We start from the raw sequence: 25,568 nt of genomic DNA, 5'->3' as shown, positions 1-25,568 counted from the left end.
TAGTCACACAACATTCTTACAGTAATCGCAAAATTTAAATAAATAAAGAATTATACAAGGTTTCAGCATTAACATGACTTAAGGTTCAGAAGCACCTTTGGTGTAATTGTAAAGTGATTTGCAAAGGAACCACCACTATTATTTAATATTAGAAGAATATTTATTTAAGTAATACGTATAGGTTATAACATGGGGCAAGTGTCCCTTTAGTCCATATTGCTCTTGGTGACTTATTTGCCCGTAGGCTTTAGCTTATTGGCACACTTGCTCAAATATGGGATTTTCGCATGTCATATTCAGAAAAAAGATCGCATCTTTTATTACTAATTAAAGTAACATACGCAATAATTGAATATATCATACACTGATGGAAAGATAATAGCTTTCAAATATTTTTGAAGGAGAGAAAAATATATAAATTTACACTCTTTGTTTTCTCTTGGTACTGTTATATTCTGGTGAGTTTGTAAGTTGTGCAACCCTTCATAGAAATATGTTAAGAATTGTGAAAATTTGTTTTCTAATTAAGGACCTGTGCAAGAATGTGACTATTTTGAGACGTTGGTAATGCTTGATGCGAGACAAACTGTATTAGTATCCGGAATACTATTTTCGAAAATTGACATGTTGAATCTTTGTAAGTTATTTATCGAATTATTCCTCATCGCAATAGTTCTTTTATTTATATATTAATCAAAATAAATGTTCGTGATACAATTGTTGTTTTTATTTCATATATTGAAAAAAATAAAAAAAATGTTTTCTGTAATTTACTTAGAATAACTTTTATATATGGTGTCTCTTATTTGATTAGTACTAACAAGGTGATTAATCTCATAATGACGCATTGCAGAGCTGTCCTTAATTCTCAATTAATTCCTTTTGAATCTCAGATCATTTGGAACATATTTTCGTGAGTGAAAACAGATGGAGTCATGTGAACGACGGAGCTTTCATCTGTAGACATTCTGTAGACACGTCTACTATTTCCAGTCCTGTGGTTATTCGATGTAAAAGGTATAACATTAGAGTACATATAGTTAAGCTGGTACTTTAAATACATAAACAAATTTAACAATATCTAAATGTGATAATAAGGTTAAAGTAAGTGTAAAAGTAATTTGGTTAACTGAAAGTGCCATTTCCAATGTGTAAATTGCTTTCTTTGACTTGAATATACATTGAATTTTTAACACATTTTAAATATTTTCATGAAAATAAGCATGAATCTGGAGACATGCTGCGTTAAAATAGATTCATTTACAGAACATAATTTGCAATGCAGGGATATACGAGTATAAAGCTTAGTAATGATTGTTTACTAAAGATTATAGGTATATTTTGTGTATTCTTCATTCATTATCTGTTACAATATTGATCAATTTAGGTCACTGTTTGGAAGGTATGTTACAATATTGTTTAAGTCAAACACCACAGATTTTGATGATGACTTTTCAAAGGACTTCGAGAAAACGTTTATTTCTATAATGTCTTATGATCTGGATCAAGGTAAATATATTTCTTCATATGACCGTTCATTCAGAAAATAATATGATCAGAACTAGTAATATATATAAATCAAATGTAAAAAAAATTGTTTTTTGCCTTATAGTTTTATTGCAGTAATTGTATTTGTATTCGTATTCATTATTTTCACGTTATATAAAGTACAGGTATTTTTTGTCGAAAGTTGCAATTCTTAAAATTTGCTCAATAAACATTTACGGAAATGAACAAAACACAAAAAAGAAGAAAAAAAGAAAAACAAAGCAACATTCAATTTATTGTCTTAATCGGATAGTTAATTTAACATTTACTTTATTGACCATATTATATATCAGAAATGAAAATGTATTTCAATAACGTAGATGCTAAACATCAATTAAAAAAATGCGGTTTAAACTGATTTATCATAAATTCGTTCAGTAAAAAGACGTAAAATTCTATTTAAAATGATGAAATCAAACTTATTACTTTTGTTATTTTAGTGAAAATGATGTATCTCAAAAGTCAAACAGCAGATTTGAACCAAATAGTAGTCAATTTTATCAATAATACAATGTATTCGGCGATTCAAACTGGTATCTATTTTTTGTTTTACATCTCACTATCCTTATTTAATATCGATCAAATATTTTCAATATTAATGTAAAATCTCAATATTGATGAAATATCCCAATGAGATTACAGTGCATAATGATAAAATTACATTGTTATCAGTTGTTAAGATAGTGTACTGGCATTTCCCCAACGGGTTTCTTTTAACCCTTTTCCAGATTTTCATACACCACAAGTGTCAAGTGCCATGTAAAATGTTGCCGCCCTACTTTACTTCATGATTTCATATTTGCCTGGTCCTTCGGGATCATTGACACCAACACATCAGTGTTGAAGACTGACAACCGGTTAAGTCAGTGCTAAGGGGCACGCGGGTGTTGTTGCACATTTCTCTTATCTCATTTGAACAGACTAAATAAAACCGAATCTACAATTTTCATATAAAACTGTTGCTTTCATTGCTTTCAAAAGATCGGCCCATTTCCAGATTTCGATACATAACTTTACCAAACATATTTTAGCACTGATAATAACTAAGAACAAAGCTACAGACATTTAATTGTACAGTAAAATAATTGAAGCTATATTAAGCACGTTTTAAGAGCAATTGTGCAAGTGATATATAAAATCTATACGTTCATACGTCGAAATCCAGATGCATTGTTGCCAATGGAAAATGTTTTATATTAGAATGCGTATCAATATAAAGATAATCGGGGAAAATTATTCTTTTATCTTTATTAGCGAACCCTAATGTAACATACTAGTACAGTAATTGTTTAAAGTTTAAAAACATTGCCACACCTTATTTACGATGCAAGGAATCCTGCAGAAAACATTGAAAGTATGTTTTTACTTATAAATTTATTTTGTTTTCTTAATTGCTAGCAAAACCGATAATTGAAAACAAGATTATACAAGGAATAATTCTGTAAAATGAAATTCTGATTTGTTTTCAGGCTTTTACAGTGAAAGATGTAACCAAGAATTCGGTATGAATAACTTTGACATTTCGGAGAATCAAATAACGGCATCTTCCTGGCAGCAATCACACGAACCAAGAGAAGCCCGTCCTCATTTAACTGGTTGGTGTGCCAATTCATCCGATGTAAAACCATATATCCAGGTTGTTATTTAAATCTTTCCTGATGGTTCTTTTTATCTCATTTATTATTCCACATTATGTTAAGGTGTCTTATTGGTATGTACTTAACACCTGGACGCCACTGCTTTAATTAACATGTTTATGATAGTCTTGAACGATTTGTTGGAAATTAACAATATTGATAACTTTGCTCATGTAATTTTGCTGTTAGAGCTCTGCAGTGCGTATTATGTGACAAAATTCATGATGTGTTTGTTTACTTTAAGCAATCAATGTATAATACTGGCAGCAACAGTGTTTGACTGACCTAGTCAGGAAAATTACTTTGAGATTTAAGTTTTACTGTTTCTCTCATTAAATTATCATTTTTTTTTTAAAATCACGTTTTAAACACAGGTGAAATTCATGGAGGCTATCACAATAGATGGACTGGAAATAAAAATGTGGAATGAGAAAGATATTTGTAAACAAGACGATAACAGTTGCAAGTCGTTCGATTTAGAACATAGCCGGACAGCAAACGTCTACAAAGTATACAACGAAAAGGTTATGTATCATTATCCGTCGACAATAAAAAAGGAAGAGATATTGAAATAACCCTGTCTGTCTATATGTCTGTCCATATGTCTGTCCATATGCTCGAGCAACTAGATTAGGATAAGAGTCCTTTTAACGATAAACAAGCAATAGATATTTTCCAAAACAAAAAGAAATAAAGAACAAAAAACGAATTAGATATGATCCATGACCTTTTTTCGTTAAGTCATTCCTTCTGTCTGAACTGATTGATCAGTTTTAAATAAAACATTACCTGAATATCACCGTGATTGAAGCTAATGGCATATCATTCAAATCAGTTTTTTAAGTTATAGGCCTTTGTTGTTTGAAAAACTATAAAGGTTTTAATGCATTTGGGAAATGTGATTTTACGATGGTTTTCTTTAAAATATTTTTTATATAAACGCATATGCATATCTACCAACTACATGTACTATCGTCTAATGAATTAGTGTTCATTGATAAATTGTGTACATTCTTGGGCTAATTTGAATATCAGTGAATCTAAATACTAATTTTGCATATCTCAATGCTCTTGAATCAGACATATATTATTGAAATTATTAATAACATACTTTTAAATAAATAACCGGATGAAATTAATGTCAACATACCTCAAAGGATGCTAATTACTTTTAAAGCTATTTTGCCCGGCATTGCTGTCATTTTTAAGACTATTGCAGTTCAATATCTGAAACTTTCATAAAATTCATAAGAAAAATATATGTATATGTGTGTATATGTGCGCCTTATGTCTGAATAGGAGCAATATGTTCACCTGGAAACAAATTTCACTGGGCTACATTTGGAATTCAAATACTTTTTTTTACAAATTACATGTATTACAAATGATATATCGCCTTCCAGCCGTTCGTTTATCATGAACCTATAAATTCACGAGAATCACGGTCGTTCATATTTAGTGATCCATTTCAAGCGAACGTTCTTCGAATATATCCCTCTAGCTGTGACGCTGGAGGCGTTCTGTGTATCAACTTCGAATTATTCGGCTGCAGAAATACAGGTTTGTTTGAGCTTGTTAAGCCTTTAATACCACAAGTTCCACTTTGAAGAATAATTTTGTAAAAAACATTTAACACTAAGTGTGCGAATATTTATTTGTCACCAGTTATAATGTGTATACCACTAAGAAGGAGCGTAATTTGTAGCAATTTCTATTCATTTAAAATGATGCATTTTTATATTCATTTCATGTGTATATTCATTCAAATATTGGTCTAGTTTGGCTTCAATGAATTTCTAATTTATTTTTTTCTGTGATATCATAAAAGTATAATTTTCAGTTATATTTCACTAATCTATTGTTATATGTAATGAATATATTTCTTTTATTTCACCATAGCAATTTTATTTGCTACAATATTTTTCTACCTGATCATGACGTAAATACATGATACATAAATTTCTATCGTTTTCTATCTTAATTTTAGAAAGGAACACGTCTGCAGCTGCCACATTCAGACTTGGTTCAGACAGGAAAATAATGTTCGATTTTGAGTCATCAAAATTAATATCATCAACTGCTGTTATAGGTTTTTATTATCCAATGACGCGCTCGTTCAATGGCATATATACGTGGAAAATTCAGCTTCCGATAGAAAATTCCATGTTACAGTTCACACTCATTTCGCTGCGAAATTTTGAGGTAAATAATTGTATATTAAAATAAATGTGGAAATAGTAATACCGACTTGGGCCGTCAACAGAGGTATAATAAATATTTGCTTATAAATGAATGCATGGAAGAATGAATAAATGCTTAAAGAATGAATGATTGTGTAAATAAATGAATGATTAAAGAAGACAATCAAAAATATTTACAGATGAGTGTTTTGAGTTCAACAATATAAATGCAATTACAATCTTTTTAACAAGAAGCAATAACGCCTTTTCAAAATAATATTTATATATCTTTTTAAAGTAAAACTAATTCAATACTTTTTTTTCCAAACATAGATGACACAATTAGATCCATTAAACACCTTTTCTTCTTTTGCAATTCTTTACTTACCGATATTTTGTATATAAAAATGGCATATTTTCTCCTGACAAATATTTTTTTTTGCAACAATCAATGCCACCTCATTTAATTTACATAAGGCTTTCAGTATATATTTGTACAGGTGACAATTTATGATATAACATAGCAACGATAAGACATTTTACCTAGCAACTATATCTAGGCAAATTAATTAAAAAAAGTAATTATGATTCAAACTAACATCAAGCAATTAATATTTCATAAAAAGCCTGTAGGCGACGATACGTTTCTCAACAACCGTATTTGCGGAGATGTTATTATATACTCATCATATGATATCACGTATGACCTAATTTCGGCGATACCTGTCGATGACCAGAACCTCCGTAGAATAAATGGCAGTAGTAATGGGAAAATACCCGGGTTTTCTATAATAAACAAAATGGCATTTTTGACGTTTATCGCTTGCCCTGCAGGGAACATGCTGTACCGTGGCAAAGGTTTCAAAGTTCATGTAACGGAAACTGGTAAGCACAATGGTTTTGAAATTTATTACATTTTTTTTTTCAAACATGCTGTTTTGTCATATATGCAAATAAATGACAGATTGATAAAGAAAAAAGAACCAGCACTTTATGTACACATAGTTGTATCTGAACTTTCCTAAAAATCATGAGTCACACTTATGTATTATACTATGACTATACTGAGATTATTTTATTTATTTCCAAAGATTCTGCAATTTGTGAGAGCAGTTATACAACAAGGAAGTGTATGTTACCAGAAATGGATTTGTATTCGTACAATTTTTTGGGAAGATATGATGATCAAGTTAATAACCATATTTACGTGTGGACGTTGGAAGGACCAACAAACTCTATAATGATGACAATAAATTTCAAAGAGTTTGACATCAGTTGTATCTCTGGTAAGGTTTAAGCCTATATTTTATTTCCTTATAGAACATCAATGACAAAGCACCAACCATGTTTGGGCATGATTAAAAAAAAACATGCTTGACGAATATTTTTCGGCTTGTAATTTCAAGAATAAAACTTGGGTAATAAATATCATAACGTACATTTTCTTTGAAAGTTAATAGGGATAATTGTTATTTAATCTGAATGTGTACTTGTATTCACAAATGCGGACAGTGATATAACATTATTACACTGTTGTTTTTAGAGTCTCAGTTTAGAATTCAAGGTCCTTATATCAAACAAAGAATGGAATATTGTAATTCGGATCGACCACATGGAAACATTTCTCTCCCGGCTGGGACGACAAATATATTATATAAGCCATTCAAAAGCAACGTGTTTGGATCAAACCCATTTCCGGAGGGGTTCCAGCTGAAATATAACTTCATTCCAATGCAAGACAAAATTACGATGGCAATCGGTAAGACTTTAGATTTATGACAATTATCGTTTCATTGATATAATATGGTAAATATAACACCAAAATTAAACCTCTCTGTATATGAACAAATGGTAAAATTACTTTAAATATTTATCATACTGACAGGACATGTTACTGATTAAACAATTATCTATTTCATCAAACTTTTAGATATCATCTTTGATAGCGAATATCAGAATTGTTGATGATCTAGCCTTTTGAATGAAGGTTGTATTTTCATTTTCTAAGGACCTACAGTGCCTCCGATAATATTTTATGACGTATCACATACATGAAAAATTACCTTTATAGTTCATTAGAAAAATCATACGAATTAGCATATGAAAGAATAAGAGAATGGGTAATGTTTTAATATTATATGGAAATCCTAATCAAATTGCAATTCAATAGTCTTTAAAAACAGTTATGGCAAACCAGTTTTTGAAATGTGCGCATATTTTGTTTCTGAGCATAATATAATTTATCACACTGCGTGGTATATTAGACGTTTCTCTTCTCCCATTTTGTTTCTCCGCCGACTTGATTTCGCGAATCGTTGCTTTTCTGTAACAACAATAGATGCAGTGTTTTTATTTGTCTTTTTTTTTTATTTCAGACGATGCTGATTTTCCATTAACAAGGAAAGGTAAATAAGCATGCATATTTTGTTCTTTATACTATTTAATTTTCCATAAAAATTTTTCTTAGTAGAAAGAATGTACGACTTTGAATTACATACACTATAAGGAAAAAGTTTTAATATAAGAAAAGTAGCTGTTATGCTGGGATCGTTTTTATATTATACTATGTTGACATTTTTATATTCATCTATCATATTTATTTTTTTTCTAAATTTACGCTAATAAAATAAATATCATTTTGTATAAAAATTCGAAATTCATAGACCAATACAAAACAATAAATTTGTGTTGTTCAATAGCAAGGAAAACCAATCATAAGGTAAGACATAAAGTTTGGAATTATAATAAACTTGATTAACAATTTATTTGCACTGGTGTCAACTCAGTGTCCACCAGTTGGAAAGAAGTTAATATATTTTGGTTTGTTGAGTTGGGTCTCTGAGCCTAGGGTTATTTGGGTCAATGTTACTGATGCATACAGTGTATGCTGCTTTTTTATATTCAATAACATATTTTGCATTGTAAAATATCGACAAAAAGCTGTTTCAGGAAATAGGCATTTCCTTTGGTGATATGTCTTATTAAACAAGCCAAGAATCAAAGGCGAACATATGTTTTAGACTAGCATGACAATAAAGTTATAATAATTTATCAGGCAGCTTATCTTCACATCATCTTAACAGATGATTTTCACCAGAATTCAAATGCTTAATAATTAGTTTTCAATCATTCGAAATTTGATTAAAATTCCTGAAAAGGATTACAAATTATAAAGTAAAATCGTTTTTGGTCAGTTTAGAATGAAAAATTTCAATACTATAATCTAATAGAAAATCAATGATTATAGCAAAACTTTACATGTTTTGTCTTTTATTTTTTAAGTATGCGTAGATGAGTTCAAGAAATTTTATCACCTCAAATCAAGAACCGGAAGCAGTTGGGATATAGCACAAGGAAATTGTGAAAATTTGAAGATGACATTAATAAACTTAAAGTCGAAAAAAGAACAACAATTTACACGTGAATTATTGCTAAACTTCTATTACGATGTGATTAAAACGAAAGGTACACACGGTGCAAATCCTACTATGGCATTTACATACATAGGTAAGAGCTACTCAGTTATCTCTGGCAGTGAAAAAAGCTTCTCTGTGTTTTGATGATTTTATATATTCTTAATAGTTCTGATAAGGATATCTTGTATTATATTTTCATAAACTACCAAAATAGTGCTGGTAGTTTCAATTAAAAATGTGCGAGGGTATATTTAGGCCATTTTGACTTAAATTTCACAACTAAAGAGAAAGAACTTTTGTCTTAAGACCTAGATATTTGATCCCCTGTAAAAAATCATAAAATAAGAAATATTATGAGTATCATGTTAGGATAGTGTAGCACTTTGTTTAGACTCAAAATACATCGAGTGACATTTCTTTTCAGTTGTAATGACCAGTTAAAGAGTTATTTAAGCCTTTTTATGGATGACCACTGAATTTTATGCAGACGTTAATTCGTCATTTTCAATTATTACAGGTTTAACGTTAGAACCGGATGAAATGACTGGATACGGTTTACTGCAGTTTTGGAATGACGGATCACCGCTGACATTTACTGCATGGTATATTGTAAATTATTTCATTCTATACCCCAGTAAAACGACTATAATCTTGCCCCTTTCACGGCGATCTTAACTGGTATTTCTTTCGAAAGCGTCGCAGACGTTCTAGGAACCCCGATATTGTTTTTGACAAAATTGCAATTTCATTTCTAGCACGAAGAGAATCGCATATACGCCGGATATCTGTGTTTGAACCAATTGTAATTAAGGGTGTTTTGTCCAATTCCGTGTTGATTTATTGTTTATCACTGAAAACAGTTCATCAATAATTTTAAACTTTGGTTATATATGAAGAGGTAAATGCATGTTTAGTTTTAAAAATGTTTTAATTCTAGTAAATATTGGCATAGTTTTTTCTTCTTTTTTACCTCTTAGAAATGGATATGAAATTAACATGCACTGAAATATTTTTGAGACTAGAGCAGGCACAATATGGAACTTTTATTATGATTATATGAAAGTAACCCGTCATTGATTTGAAAAAGCCTCAATCTTTGACACAAATCAATTGAATAAATGTTTTAATTAAATGCATCTGAAAAAGTACGTAAAATTCATGTGAGGAGAGCTACGTTTCTAAAATTTTATTTTAAGGGACGGAAATGAACCTTCTAAAATTGAAAAGATGCAGAATGTAATAATGTACTTATATCCGATTGAAAATGAAAACCCTTGGAAAGTAATTGCTGGAATTACGTACTTGCGTGATCTCACAGTGTTTGCCTGTGAGGAAGTTCTTGGACGCGCAACTGAAGGTATCTATGACAAATAATGGTCATTAGATTTCTATTGCAAGGAAATACACACGTATATTATGACAAATAATTAAACCATTTTTTTTCACTAAAAACAGTATCATTCACAATGGTTAATAAAATGTGTTAGTTGTATTGGCAAACGGCTGCCTCTCCTTTAAACTGTGACCAATGTCTTTCAATATTAATTTATACAGTAGTGTAAATACTACTAGAAATGCAATATAACAATTAATATATACGTATATGTGAATATCGCAGACTTGGTTTGATTGAACCTGTTTATGTAAAAACAATGAAAATTGCAGCTTCTCTCCAGCCCACTAACACCTGCGTAAGAAATGTTCAATCTCCAAATGATTAAAAATGTCTTTAATGGTATATGAAGAATCTTGTATATTCAAATTCATACTCTTTGAATTCATCTTAATGATACATTCTACATTTAAAACTATACACAACTTACTTTATACAGAATTGAAATTTGATTTGACACGAACCGCTAAGCAGGTCACATTCGTGATATAAAGCACTTATACAATACAGGAAGTACCAAATGTTTATTGATATATTTAGGCATATCATCGAAATACAAAGAAGTGGATAAAACTCGAACTAAACAGGACTCGCATACATTATTTGAATGTGGAAGCGGCGAATACGTACATGCATTGGCATTGTGTAATGCTGTCAGCGAGTGCCTAGATGCATCAGATGAAAGAAATTGTACTTCTAGTAAGTTGACAATATAAGAGATTGAGTCTCTTATATTCATCTTTATAACGCATTTAAAGTCACATTAGACCCTAGATATATTTTTATTCTTTAAAAAGGACAACCATGTGTATTTTAAAAGTTGTAATATTGACTTCAAAATGTGAGTCGCTTGTAATCTGGAAGAAATTAGCGCTGCATGTAAAATAATTCGTCAAAAATTCATAAATGAAAACAAAGAATATTGACTTCAATACAAAATACTAAATCATTATATATGTTCTAATTTACAAAACGCAAAAAGATGCAAAAGATGTCTATAAGATAAATGCTTAACTTTTTGCTTTGGAATCAGTAACAGAAACAAACCAGAAATAAATGTTATTGAAAAATAAGTTTCAACATTTTTAGGTTCAACATACCTTTAAGATAATAAAATAACACCATTGTCTTTTAAGTCAATAAAAATCAGAGATACCATTACAGAAACAAAATTGCCATTTAATGGAAAAAAGATGTACACGTATGTTATAGCAAATTTACAGTGAGTGGGAACATTTCATGATTAAACAGATGTAAACATTAGTTACTTTTCATTCGGTTTTTAGAACCCTATAGTTGTCTGGAAAACGAATTCGAATGCAATGACGGTCGATGCATCCACGTAAGTAGGGTCTGCGATTTCAAGAATGACTGTTACAATGCTGAGGATGAATATTGTGGTAATTTTTCTATTTATCGTGCTTTTTGTCTGCTTTTCTTAAATGTTTAAGAGCTCTTTATCATGCTATTACCATTAGTTTTGAGCCTTTTCTATTGAAAATGTGCCCGCCCATACATGCACAGTGCTTTAACTGGAGTACATGGATAAGTTACCCGCAGTCCAGTTACCACACTGTGTGTAGGTAATTAAATTGGAGCATACTCGTTGATTGGCTACATTTTTTTCTGAGGTTCTTTATTGTCATGACAGGGAAAGGGATAACGATAGAAGAGTCATATTCAGATGCTCGTAAACTACTTTTGCCTATAATACAAAAGAGAAAGAACATATAGAAGCACTCGGCAATCTGATTTGTACTCGGAGACTTTTTAAGCGTCGTGTCTCGATGTTATTTTACTGTTTGGTAATAAACTGTTCATTTGTGACCCGATGAAGAAAAATATTTTTTTTACATCACGTGTCACTATTAAATTTTAGATTTAAAAATTCCCTAAAACTTACCAAAGTATACACACAGTGTTCATCAAATTGTTGGATATCAATTTTCTTTGTAGAATTCCACGTATGCAAACACATTTCGCTGCAATTTACATGTACAAGTGGAGAGTGTATACCAATACGTCACGCTTGTGACGGCGAAGTTCATTGTCTCGATGGCAGTGATGAAACAGATTGTGGTAAATATAAGTTTCTTTCCCTATCTCACTGATGTCCTTCCTCATATGTTTTTATATACACGTTTTTTTCTCTCCTTTTTTTCTGTAAGAATTAGTAGTATCTTAAACGAACGTTTAGATCGTCAGCCTGAGGGTGGAAAAAGTCGCCATTTCACCTTTACAGTGTCGGTATATCTCTACATGTGAGGGACAGATAGAAATATGCTGAAAGATGTGTCGTCTGCAGTAATGAACACAATTATTAGACAACCAAAGAAGCAATGCATAGTGTCAACCTATCAATATGTGTTATGTTTGTTATTAGAAATATGATAGAAATGATATATTTCTCATCAATCTTTTTGTTTAACATAGTTAAAGATATACTATACTCATATTTGAGTAAAATATCCTTATCACAGAAAATTATAATCTATGAAATCATGACTGAATGTTTTAAATTTGAGTAAAAAAGTGTTCAAATTTTGTATTGAAAGCTGCATTCGCTATTAAAGGACGAATGTAGTTGGTCTTTTCTTAAAAAAATAACTGCCAGTTTCTTAATGACACGATATATTCATATTGTGACTACTAATAGCGTAAAGAGTTTAAAACATAACATATCTACGTTGAACGAAGCCAAATCATGTTTATTTTATATTTACAAAGAGGCTGTGTAGCAGTTATCAATATTTTCAAACATCAAATTTGAGCAAAGTATATTTTTAGATCTCATGTTAACTGTTCCAAATCTTTGAATATGAACAAAATCAAGTCGATGTTATTTAAGACTTTTATACAACTGTAATAAGGAAATTCAAAATTGAAAAAAACTGGATTGTCAATCCCTATGAAAAAAGGCAGCAAATAAAACCATATGGATTCGTTATGAGCCTTTTGGACTCTGGAATGAAAACGAGGCTTAATTGATAAGATAAGACTGGATCCAAAAATGATTTCTTTTGGAACATCACGTTGTGCAAGGAGGCTCGGCTGAATGATTGGTTATATTCTTATGGGTGTGAGATAAACGGATATTCGGCGCGATAATCACATTAGGAATAAGAATAAGAAGCTATGAGCATTTAAGATGAGTTTGTGCCTTGTTTTACGGTGTGTAATTGCTTTAGAGCAACATTTTATGTTGAAAACGTTCTGGTGCAGATGTCGGTGAGATATGTGTTAACAATATACGGTTGTGCTTCTCTAATAGAGTTTGGTGCAGGAAATTGAACACAAATCCTTAGTTGTCTTGGTGACACGTGTGGATTCCTTAAACTGCTTGGTTTGTACACGTATGTGGATGTTCATTTGGCGAGACGAGCAGGCTGTATTCGACATACGAAGGATCTGTGAAACTTGTGAAGTGTGTGTTTACAAAAGAGTGGAAAATATTTACACGGTTAGAGGTAATAATTATGTTGTCAAATGATTAATATTGGGATAACTGTTATTAGAGATGAAAGAATAATATGGTTATTGCCAGCAAGATATTTAGTCTCTACCTTATTTCTTAAAGCTGAACATGATGTATCAATGTTTGACTTATGAGCGTGGATTATTCCTATCTTGTTTTTCCACTTGTATATAAATAATATTTCCATGTTTTTTATATTTTATAGTAGGTGAGTTTCTTTTTTTTCTAGAGAATCAGATATACGTTTACTGTGACTTTAACAATATACACACCGATAAGATGATTACAATGTCATTCATGAATTCTGACTGGAAGCAAATATCAACTACATTATATAAGATAACTACACCGGGTATCAAAGAAGCGCTAAATGCCGGATACAAATGCAAACAGAAGGTAAATGATTAGTAAGAAATGTTTAAAGAAGAAAATAGTTACATTTATTAGAAAAGATTCAGTTTGTACACTTGTGGCACAATATACAAAGACTTTATTGATAAAGATCGATATTGACTACAAACACCTTTTATTATGTTTTTGTTACATTTTTGTTTGTTTTCTTTTTATTTCAGGTACGCTCATTTATTTTCGACATGAAAAACATCTTCTGTAATATTAAGAATGAAATAATATTTCTTTTTTATCTAAATTATATTTATATCAGAATAATACTCCGTTCTATCAATAAATGATTTCATTAACATAGTAAAACAGGCTCAGAAGCCATACAAAAATACTTTTTTAATGTTTTCAACAAAAATCATTGACTTATGTTTGATGAAAGATCTAAATGTGCCAAATAGTTTAACTGTTGTATTCCTTTCAGTTTTCAGAAGTTCCCCGACTGGAACAAATGAAAGTAATGGATTTGGAAAATATGACTTATCACACCTATGACTGGGAATTTGACCTGCACTCTGGCAGTGACGAGACTAATGGGTATGTTTGAGTTATGAGAATATACCAAACTTATTACTGACATTTAAAACACTAAACTTAATTGATATAATTATATTTATCACTTACATTGATCTGATATAAACATCTCAAAAAGAGTAAAAACATAACATATTCAGGTACATTGAACAAAGTCGTAGTCTTTATTTACTTAGGACGTAAAATTATGAGTGTTTCACTATAAATGACATTTATATCGTTGAATTTGTCAAAGTTTGAAACGTATGCCTGCGATATGATTTTCCTTGTTTTCTTTTTCTTTCATTTTCTTGAAGCTTTCAGAATAACTAGCACATCAAAAATAACGGAGGTGTTTTATTTTAAACCACGTCGCATTTTGAACAAAATATGAACTGACAGTCGTTTTGTATAAACATGTCATTTCTTTTTATTTTTTAATTTTCTTTTCAGGTCTTTTAACACGTCTTTTAAACTAGAAATGGTGTCAGATGGGGAAATTTATGACTCATTTCTTTTACAAACCACAGAAAGTTTTACTAACAATGATTACCAAAACAGATTACATATCGGTAATGTTATTTGCAAAAAAGGTAAGAAATAATATTTAGTGATCTATACACTTACGATTTCAATGTTTGTAAAAGTTTCATAAGTATATTATCTTCATACATTTGATGATAGGGAAATACACGAAGAAACAAATCTGGAAACAGGGCATTTATCACAACAAAATAAATCATTTTATCTCTTTTGAAATTTAAAACTGTATTGTCTGACAATGTCAAAGTAAATTCAATTCTAACTCAATTAAATATATATCTTAAAAGAGGTAAAAAATACAGATACAGGAATTTTCTGTCGAAGTGGTGTCAACACTGTAAGTGCTAATAGCAGATGTTTGTACAATAAAGATTCAAGAGGAAGAGTAACTGGATGTCGTTCCTTAAATCATTTACAAAATTGTGGTATGTGTGTATTTTCATCTTAACCTTAACTTGTGATATTGGCGTGAAAAATTAAAATTACTCGGAATATATAATATTTATAGATTTTTAGATAACAGACGAAATAGTTGATATAATGGAATTAAATATTCTTTGAAAGGTTTAAGAAGTAAAAATATCAGAATATCAAAGTAACATAAAGTAATAAAAAATGATTTATTTTAAAATAAATATCACATGGCTAGGTTTGTCTGGGTTCTTCAAAACATTTAATTTTGATTTATACACCATAGTCACTTGTACATAAGGTTATTGTTTTCATTGCAGGAGATTTCAATTGTCCTAAATATTACTATAAATGCCCTGACAGTTACTGTATTCCGTATATGCTTGTATGTAATGGTTATGTTGATTGTGGTGATGGAGCCGATGAAAGTAACTGTGGTAAATAGTTTAAAGATTTATTTAGTCCAAACCCAGATATCACATTGCTTGTAAGTAATTTTAATGTTAAAAAAGAGATAGCATCACGGAAGAATTGAAGCCGTCCTTCTGGCAATATTGTTCCTTTTTTAAAGAAACACATTTTAATATGCCGCAATATAAACTAAAAACCATGTCGTTTGCTAGCACTCTGATGATATAAATAGTTTCATATATGTACACCACACTATATGTGTTTTTTTCTAGTTTGTAAATTAGAATTTATTTCATTAAAATCATCTCTAGTTTCTTAATATTGCTAATTTTTATCTTGTATTTGTTGTGATTTGTTGTGAAATCCTCTAAGAACTTTTGCTTCTTAAATGGGTTGTTAGAATAAATTCTTTACAGTATTTTACTAAAAACCATTTGTTTATCTCCCCAAAAATTTAATTTCTTTAATTACAGCATGCAGCAATGCCGAAACAAGGAATATTCTTATTATATATGAACAAGAGGGTGACGTTTTTCAAACCAAATATATTGACATACAGTCTTTATTAGGAGGTTCGCTCTATACAGCAAACTCTACAGTAAGGATAGTTGCAGAAGTAAATTTTGTTGATTTTGATGAATTTGGTAATTATGCCGGAGAGTTTCAGCAACCATTATCCATAAGTTTTGATATAAAATCAAATAGTTACATGAGAACGAAATTTGAAAACCCTTCTTATATGTTTGACAGTGTGTGGAAAGATAATTTGAAAGAGACCAACGGTATCATTTGGATTTCCGACAACATCAAAACGCACCTTCTCCCATACTTTAGTGAGAAACCACCTTTCAAATTAGAAAATGTTCATCAATATTTTGTGACAATTGACGAAGGCATGAAGGAAATGGTGACTGTGAAGAAATCAGCTACTCTGACCAATATTCGCATTAATCAACCTGGATTACTCGGTACAATAGGCTCAGCATTGTTTCCGGAAATATGTAAACGTAAGGTGTAATTAAAATCTAGACATAGATATGATTGGTTGTCTTTTTATATGTTTATATCATGAGTTTAGTGCTCAATGTTGAGAATATTAATGAATTACACAGCTGCAAAACTATATTGGACAAGTTCTTTGTTATGCATTCAGCATAGCCGTTTCTTTAAACACAAATCAGTTTAACATTTCGACAAAACTTTGTTAATTAAGAACAATATGTATTGATAAGGATTTTTCCACTCGTTGATGAAGTCTAGACTAGACGGAGTACAATATTTATTTGATATTGATTTTCTGGACTCGACAAATAAAACCGAGGCTAGATTTATTACAATTTTGATTTGATATGAATGTTTTGGAATGTTTTGGAAAATGAAAACAATTCTAAATTGGGGGGGGGGGGGTCATATTTTGCAAACGCTGCAAATTCATTGGTTACGTTTTCCTAGGTCTATAAACAAATTAATGGAAAACATGTGACTTCGTCACTTTGCGTTATATTTAACACATAAACTGTTTTTTTTCTACAATTTTCAAATTAAAAAGGAAGTCTTTACTCATCTGATGGAAATCATTTTTAAGTATTATTTCATTGATGCAGCTATTTTAGATCACCTTCTATTTTAACAGCTGGTAACACCGATTGCGAAGGAATGTACCGTTGCAGTATGAGCAGAGTGTGTATTCCAATGAACCAAGTGTGTGATGGAAAGAAACATTGTCCGTACGATGATGACGAAGAAAAATGTGAAATAAAATGTCCTACTGGATGCACATGTAGTTTAGCTGTAATAAACTGTTCTGGCGTTGAATCAAAATTAAGTTATGAACACCTGCAATCACCCTTACGAATCCTTGATGTAAGTAATACAGTTAAACTGTGTCAATATGTGATGGATTTACCATTATTATGTAGACTGTATATTTTCAACCTACGTGAAATAAACGCTTCAGTTTGTCATCTTAAAGCACTTAATAGGAAACAACTTGAGTGCCATGCCAACGTAGTATCGCTAGACATAAGTCATAATTTGTTTGAAACATTCCTAAAAGATACTTTTATAAATTTACGGAAACTCAAAATATTGTATTTACATGGAAATAGCCAGCTCCGTACACTAGAAGCAGGTGCTTTCAATGGTCTGAAAGTAGAGTTTCTCAATCTCAAAATGGCAAGTATTGAAGTATTAGATAAAGATACGTTTTCTGGATTAAATCTGTCAAGACTTGACTTATCAAATAACCGAATTCGGTATATCGAAGACGAATCATTTAATGGAATGAATTGTTATTCTATCAACATACAGAATAATCCAATTAAAGAATTTAGTAAAGGATTATTCACAGGTGTAACAGGGGTTGAAAAAATCATAACCCCAGCGTTCAAGTTTTGCTGTGTAAGGCCACTTGGCTTAAGTGAGGAACAATGTCTACCCCATAGAGATGAATTTTCTTCATGTGAGGATCTAATGCGAAAAACAGTTTTACGAGTACTGTTATGGGTAATTGGTGTCATGGCACTGTCAGGAAACGTCATGTCCTTGATATATCGTTTAGTTTATGACAGGAAACGATTTAAACTCGGGTATGGTATATTTGTTACAAACCTTGCTGTTGCTGATCTGTTGATGGGCATATACATGTTAATTATCGCAATAGCAGATTACTGGTTCCGAGAAAGGTATTTATAAAACAATTTATTTAATAATTAACTGATTCTACAAAATATTGATATATATTTACTTGATGTTTTTTTTTGAAAAAAGATTTTAAAACTTTGTAACTTAAACAACCCTAACTGGTCTACAATTGAAAGTATGAAATGTAATAAATAATTACGTTGATAGAAATAAGTATCACATGTAACAACAAACCACAAAAGAATTACACCTGTACTGGTCAGATGTTGTTGGTAAGTGTGAGATTGATATACAGGATCCGAAATTACTTATATAGCAGACGATAAAGTGTCCTAGAACTTTATATTATTATTCAGCATTAAAATGCGCATACAATATCACATAAAAATTTATAAACATTTTTCTCTCAAGCAATATTTTATAAAAAATATTCAAATAATACCTTCCTATAGCATTTTCAATATTCAAATTACTTACGGAAAATGAGCCAATTGTAGACCATTAATTTTCACTTTAAAGCTGTAAAAGTACACGCATTCTGTTCAGTGAGTTACATTATAACAATACAAAAACTGTAGGTCGTATAGATTTATCTCACAAAATAACACTACATTTTCATGATATTGTGATATAAAGAGGTGTAATTCTCTTTTCCAGATATATTGAAGTCGATGAAGAATGGCGAAACGGCACTACATGTAAGATTGCTGGCATACTGTCAACCACATCCTCGGAGACAAGCGTCTTTTTTATGTGTCTGATTACAATTGACAGAATTCTTGTCATTAGGTACCCTTTTGGACAGGTACGATTTACAACAAAATCAGCCGTAGCTACCAGCTTGGCCGGATGGGTACTTGCCTTGGTCATTGCACTCTTCCCAATCCTGTACAGCGACTTCTTTGAAGGGAGCTTTTACAGCAAATCTGGTGTTTGCCTCGCATTGCCTTTGACACGTGACAGACCTCCAGGATGGTTATATTCCGTTGTAATTTTCATCGGCCTCAACTTTGTCACTTTTGTACTTATTGCAGCCGGTCAGCTTTTCATCTTTGCAGAAATAAAGAAAACAAGAACAGCCCAGAAGTCCATGAATGTTTCAAGAAAATACGACTTAACAGTAGCCAGGAACCTACTGCTTGTTGTGACTACTGACTTTTTGTGCTGGTTCCCGATTGGTGTCATGGGTAAGCTATTTAATTTTGCACCAATAAAATATACAAAATATCTTCATACAGTCTTACAAAAGAGCAAAAACTTGCTCGGGTAAGAATCTCAAAAGAATTGTTAAAACATTTCCCTAAATACAACAATCGATCTTTCGCAAATACCATCACTGACGATGAGACATGGGTTCACTTCAATGAGCCCGTGCGAAAGATACATAACAAAATATGGACAAGCAAAGGATGTCAAAGATTTTGCATAGCAAAGCGCACCATGAGCGTCAAAAATTTCATGCATGTAATTTTCTTTACTAATCAAGGTCCTGCTATTCAATGGTAAATCTGTAATGCCAAGTTTTACAAAGGCAATGTCCTTCATAAATTAAGGAAATATTTTCAAACCCGTCGACCCGTTGTACGAGAATATCTGACACAGGAAAAGGTTGTTAAGCTGCCTCATCCTCCTTATTCGTCAGATTTTGTTCCTTGTACCTTGTTCTATTTCCGAGGCTAAAAAAACACCTTGCTGGAAGAAAATATCAAACGCGAAAAAATCTCGGTTGGGCTATTTCCAAGTGTGTGAACAGTATACCTCCAACAGATTATAAAAACGCATTTAATAATTGGATGAAAAATACTAAAACTTTGTATTTCATGTGGTTGTGAGAAATTTAAAGGATGAGATAATTATTTTGGCACTGTTTGTTAAGCACTTCTGAAAATTTACCCAGTTGCATTCATATTTGAACACCCCTCGTACCATCAGTTAAAATTTGCAGTAACTGTATATCATTTTTGCCTTTTCTTATTTTAATATACTTAAAACAATTTAGGTATTCTATCTATGAATGGATACATCATACCTGGTGAAGTTTACGCCTGGACAGCAGTTTTGATATTACCGATAAACTCTGCACTGAATCCATTTATGTACACGTTATCGGCTGTTTTAGGAAAGTCAGTAAGTAAAACAAGTTTTTGGAAATAAAAGAAAGAATGCTTATTGGCATAGCCATACATTATATGGTAACTATTTTGAAATTTCTATAATGTAAGACCAAGTGTCACAAGCTTATTAGAGTTGTTAAATTGTAATAACATTCTGAAGAACCTGACGCGTGTTCACTAAGAGTTAAAGATCAGGATCATGATAAGGTTCAAAATTACAAATCTTTGTTTATTCTCTTACTTTAAAAGGTTAAATTTTCAATATAAGCTTAATACAAGTGGACTTGAAATAGCATAATGTTGAACTCTTAGAAAAAACTAAACAATAAATAAATATGCGCGTTTAACAGTTGATAGAAATATGAATCCAAAAAAAATGTATCCATTATTTTTGTATTTCATATTGTTATCCCCCCAAAAAATGTTATTAGTCCCCTACCGGTTTACTGGAGGGGACTTTAGGTTTACCCTCCGTCCGTCTGTCCGTCCGTCAGTCCGTCCGTCTGTCCGTCCGTCAGTCCGTCCGACCACAAAACTTGATCCCGCGATAACGCAAAAAGTACTGAAAATATTTTAATGAAACTTGATATATGGATAGATGGCAGTATGGAGATGATGCACGTCTTTTTCTTTTCTTCCTATGTTGAAAATTCTGGTTGCTTTGGCAACAAATAGACTGAAAAAATGGCAAATTTTACACATAACCTGGATCCCGCGATAACGCAAAAAGTACTGAAAATATTTTTATGAAACTTGATATATGGATAGATGGCAGTATGGAGATTATGCACGTCTTTTTCTTTTTTTCCTGTGCTGAAAATTCTGGATGCTATGGCAACAAATAGACTGAATTTCAAGATTTCTGAGTCTAGTTTAAGTTTTTTCACTATAAGTTCTTTATTTCTTAAGGTATTTTCTTGAAACTTTTAATATAAGTTGCTAGTCATCAACCACATCATATGTGACAAGATTTACAACTCTAGCACAAAATTTATCAGAATTACCTCCCTTGAACTTAAAATTTTCATGAAAAAAATATTGTTTTTTTTAATAACTTCTTTTTTTTCTGAATGTATCTACTTCAAACTTCATATAAATGTTTCTTATTATCACTCAACATATGCGAGAAAGTTCAATACTCTAGCAAGACTATTTCCAGAATTATGCCCCTTTTGAACTTAGACTTTTTTTTGAGAAATTGTTAATTTTTGCTCCAACTTCTTAATTCATGATAGGATTTTCTTCAAACTTCCACATCGTAATAATATGACAAGGTTTATAAATCTAGCATCCATATTTCCAGAATTATTTCCTCCTTAAACTTTTAATCTTTCCTATTCGTTCTTTTAACTTTCATTAACTTCAAATTCAAAATAAACATTCATTATTCATACCTTCATTACTAATTGTTCTTTGTTACACTCACATCATGTATGACATCTTGCATCTTTATTTCAAGAGTTATCTCGTTTTTAAAAATTTTGCTTTTAAAAATGTTATATTTTGATAACAGAGATGTTTAAAAAATAACTTTAGAGTGTCTTTCAGTCCGTCTGTCTGTCTGTACATAAAAACTGTTTCCTGTGATCACTTTTAAAGAACTTTTTCAACAAATTTACTTAAAATAGAAACATAAGTGAATGGCCAATGGCCCTTCAGAATGTTGCTGGGGTTCTAACCGGTAGGGGACTTATGGATTGCTTGCAATACTATGATAATTGCTTGTTTTTTTGTTTTGTTTTTTTACAAATGAGCAATATTTTTACCAATTGTACCATACAGTTTTAGTATTTTATGACCAATATTAGTTTCATAAAACAATGTAAATGAAAACGGGCTCATTTGATCTTCCTTCTGCTCTTTTTGTGAGCACGGGGACCTAGCTTATTACTATGGTTGTTTATAAAGTTATAGGATTGCGGTCCTATTGTTCACATACACGATTTTAAAAGCGACACATATCGGAGCATGTCTTCTGCATACAGTAAAATAAATTTGTAAGACAATGAACATTATCCTAAAACCAATATTTCAGAAGTTATGCCCCTATAAAAGTTATAATATTTTGAAAACTTGTTATTGATAGTGGTTGCCCTTTATAGATGACCGTTAATACCTCATGCGGTGGTCTTGTTTTCCTTTTTTGATGCTATTACAACAACTAGACTTAAAATACTATTAAAATAACAATTCGTTCGGACCCATTTATTAGGGATGTAAATGATATACTTTTTGTTGGAATATAACCGGTAGGTGGCATTTATATTGCTTGCAATACTTGCTTGTTTGTTCTGTTTTGTTCTAATATGCGTGAAGCGTAGTAAAAACTGGATTGCAAATATTGCGTGTCACATACATATATATCTTTTTGATTTTGCATTAAACAGAAATTCAGTCCAAACATTGAGGAGCAGACAAAGTCGGAAAATGCGAAAGGTAACAATTCTTAAAGACAGCATAAAAAATATTTTTGACATACCATTAGATTTTATTGTTGCTAGGTTTCGTTGTCCTCAACTAATATGGTTTGTTTATAATTGATTTTAATTTTATAGTTTTTATTTTTGGAAAATATATCATTTGATATGTTACTCTAGAGGAAAATTAGTTTGAGATGAATGTTGTAATTAACTTTGGGCTTAAGAACTTCATGTAATAAAATGTATTTGTCAATCGCTTGCACTTTTCATACAGTATTTCTGTAATTATTATTGATACATAATATAATGCAACTATTCAAGGAATACCTGTATATAGAATTATTTAAACGTTTTACAGTGTTGTGTTTAGTTAGCAAGTACATCTATTTGTTAGTTGCAAGTATATATGTTTTTACACAGTCATGTTTGATATGAAGGTGATAACATTTTGTGCGTCAAAAATGTAAATTTATATTTTTCTTATTTATTTCATATCTAGTTTATTTCGTTCTAATCTTATATTTTAGAAACTGGAAAGTCGATGCTTTTGATGCACCCTTTTATATCTGGAGGATTATATAACAAGAAGATGTCGTCCCTGTCTGTTTTCGAGAAAGATCATGCATTTACTGTTAAACAGTATACATGCATACTACACCAAGTCTGTAGTTTTGTAAAGCTTCTACATGAAAATGAGTTGGTTCTAAAGACGCTTACATGTGATGACGTTTTGTTTAAAGTCGGTAATGATGGAAAGGTAGGTATACCTCAAAACAGCATAAAATATATTTATAGATCATTTATTTATTTATTTATCGCTATCGCTGGGGCTGTGACAGTCAATCAAACTTAAATCAGTTACTTTTATGAAACAAATAAATATTTTCTTGAACAGATTAACAAAATTAAAATAATAAAACAATGTTCACGTTTTATTTATCATTGTGTACTTTTTTAAGAAATATCGTAATTATTGATTTCACTTGCCATCTTTCAAAAGTAAATTATCATTATGTTTTAAATATACCGTTGCATCAATGGCCATGACGAAATACGTTATATCCAATTCCTTATAATAAAACGAATTTCTGATATAACGGAGCAATATTCTATAGAAATTCGTTATAAGTATGTCTCACTGTCTTCATATAGGTCATCCCCAAAATTATAAAGGCATGTAGATTTTTTTTGTTTACCGTCTGAAAACCCACAACAATAGTTTTTCTTGAATTGTATCATAGTTTGGGGACCTTTCTGTAGAAAAAGTGTCAGAGTTAAATCGTATACATATACATGCACAGTGCGGTAACTGGAGTGCAGGTATCAATTACCCGCACTCCAGATAATGCCCGTGGATTGGTTCATTTTTGCCGGGGTTTACATATTGTGACAGCAGAGAAAGAGAAAGGGGCAGAACTATCATATTCAGATGCTCATTCATTGGTTATTTTTTTCCGGGGTTTCATATTATGACAACAGGGAACGTGCTGTCATGTTTGACTATGATACAAAATAGAAAGAACACCAAAACACTCGGCAATCTGATTAATACTCGGGGGCTACGCCCCCTCGTACAAATCAGATAGCCTCGTGTTTCGGTGCTCTTTCTATTACTTATTTAAAAGATTTCATCCGTAGTCAAGTATCATCAAGCTTTACAATGAATTTTTGCTCAGTTGTATTTAATAGATTTATTCTTTAAAAAAAGATATTTTGCCTTAAATGAAAACTCTTTTTTTTGAGTTTTGCCTTGAAATTAATTAAAATTGTTTTAAATATATACTAAATTATGGTATAAACATACAATGTACGTATTTCTTTTACTTAATTTGAAACATTCTTATTTAGTTATTACGACCTCTTACTCTCTATTGATATCAAGAGAACAAAAAAATAGGAAAAGATCTATAGGTACAAAATGTTTGATAAGTAATAAAAATAAAAATATGAGCCGCGTCATGACAAATACCAACATAATGGGTTTGTGACCAGCATGGATCCAGACCAGCCTGCGCATCCGCGCAGTCTGATAAGGATCCATGCTGTTCGCTTAACTACTCTTTTACAAGTAGAGAAACTGATAGAGAACATCATGGATCCAGATCAGACTGCGCGGATGCGCAGGCTGGTCTGGATCTATGCTGGTTGCAAACCCATTTTGTTGGTTTTGTCATGACGCGGCTCATATATAAAAAATAAGTAATTCTAAAAATCATTTAATATTCAGATAAGAGCAGTGAAGATTCTTCGTGTACCAGTGATGTGTGAAGATATAAATGATTGCGCTGATGATGTTATCATTGTTGCAAATCTCATCAGGAAATCGCTGTTTTCCTTCAGACGTCGTGAAAACTAACATTCGTCTTAGTCGTTAATAAATTCATAGTCGAATGACTATGATTATTTATGAATTTGAGTGTTGTGTTTTATTATTTTGTCATCAATTTAATGCTAGTTTATTA

General features: G+C 31.1%; 1 protein-coding gene across 1 annotated transcript in view; it reads left to right on the top strand.

Annotated features, from left to right (window-relative positions):
- Positions 1 to 25,568, top strand: part of LOC132737848 (uncharacterized) — a 29,449-nt gene extending 3,881 nt beyond the window's left edge. Inside the window, exons 3-24 of the mRNA XM_060725208.1 lie at positions 3,018 to 3,143; positions 6,457 to 6,651; positions 6,909 to 7,124; positions 7,741 to 7,770; positions 8,648 to 8,872; positions 9,299 to 9,383; positions 9,978 to 10,138; positions 10,715 to 10,873; positions 11,461 to 11,574; positions 12,131 to 12,253; positions 13,879 to 14,045; positions 14,476 to 14,588; positions 15,018 to 15,157; positions 15,395 to 15,532; positions 15,839 to 15,955; positions 16,403 to 16,936; positions 17,563 to 18,613; positions 19,230 to 19,759; positions 20,572 to 20,699; positions 23,074 to 23,122; positions 23,634 to 23,863; positions 25,334 to 25,568. Coding sequence (XP_060581191.1) covers positions 3,018 to 3,143; positions 6,457 to 6,651; positions 6,909 to 7,124; positions 7,741 to 7,770; positions 8,648 to 8,872; positions 9,299 to 9,383; positions 9,978 to 10,138; positions 10,715 to 10,873; positions 11,461 to 11,574; positions 12,131 to 12,253; positions 13,879 to 14,045; positions 14,476 to 14,588; positions 15,018 to 15,157; positions 15,395 to 15,532; positions 15,839 to 15,955; positions 16,403 to 16,936; positions 17,563 to 18,613; positions 19,230 to 19,759; positions 20,572 to 20,699; positions 23,074 to 23,122; positions 23,634 to 23,863; positions 25,334 to 25,462 — 4,760 coding nt within the window. The 3' untranslated portion in view covers positions 25,463 to 25,568. The remainder of the gene's footprint in view (positions 1 to 3,017; positions 3,144 to 6,456; positions 6,652 to 6,908; positions 7,125 to 7,740; positions 7,771 to 8,647; positions 8,873 to 9,298; positions 9,384 to 9,977; positions 10,139 to 10,714; positions 10,874 to 11,460; positions 11,575 to 12,130; positions 12,254 to 13,878; positions 14,046 to 14,475; positions 14,589 to 15,017; positions 15,158 to 15,394; positions 15,533 to 15,838; positions 15,956 to 16,402; positions 16,937 to 17,562; positions 18,614 to 19,229; positions 19,760 to 20,571; positions 20,700 to 23,073; positions 23,123 to 23,633; positions 23,864 to 25,333) is intronic.

Source organism: Ruditapes philippinarum, unplaced genomic scaffold, assembly GCF_026571515.1.
Source record: "Ruditapes philippinarum isolate M1 unplaced genomic scaffold, ASM2657151v2 ctg125_1_1_1_1, whole genome shotgun sequence".
Classification (NCBI taxonomy): domain Eukaryota; kingdom Metazoa; phylum Mollusca; class Bivalvia; order Venerida; family Veneridae; genus Ruditapes; species Ruditapes philippinarum.
This window is presented reverse-complemented; position numbering and strand designations above follow the sequence as displayed.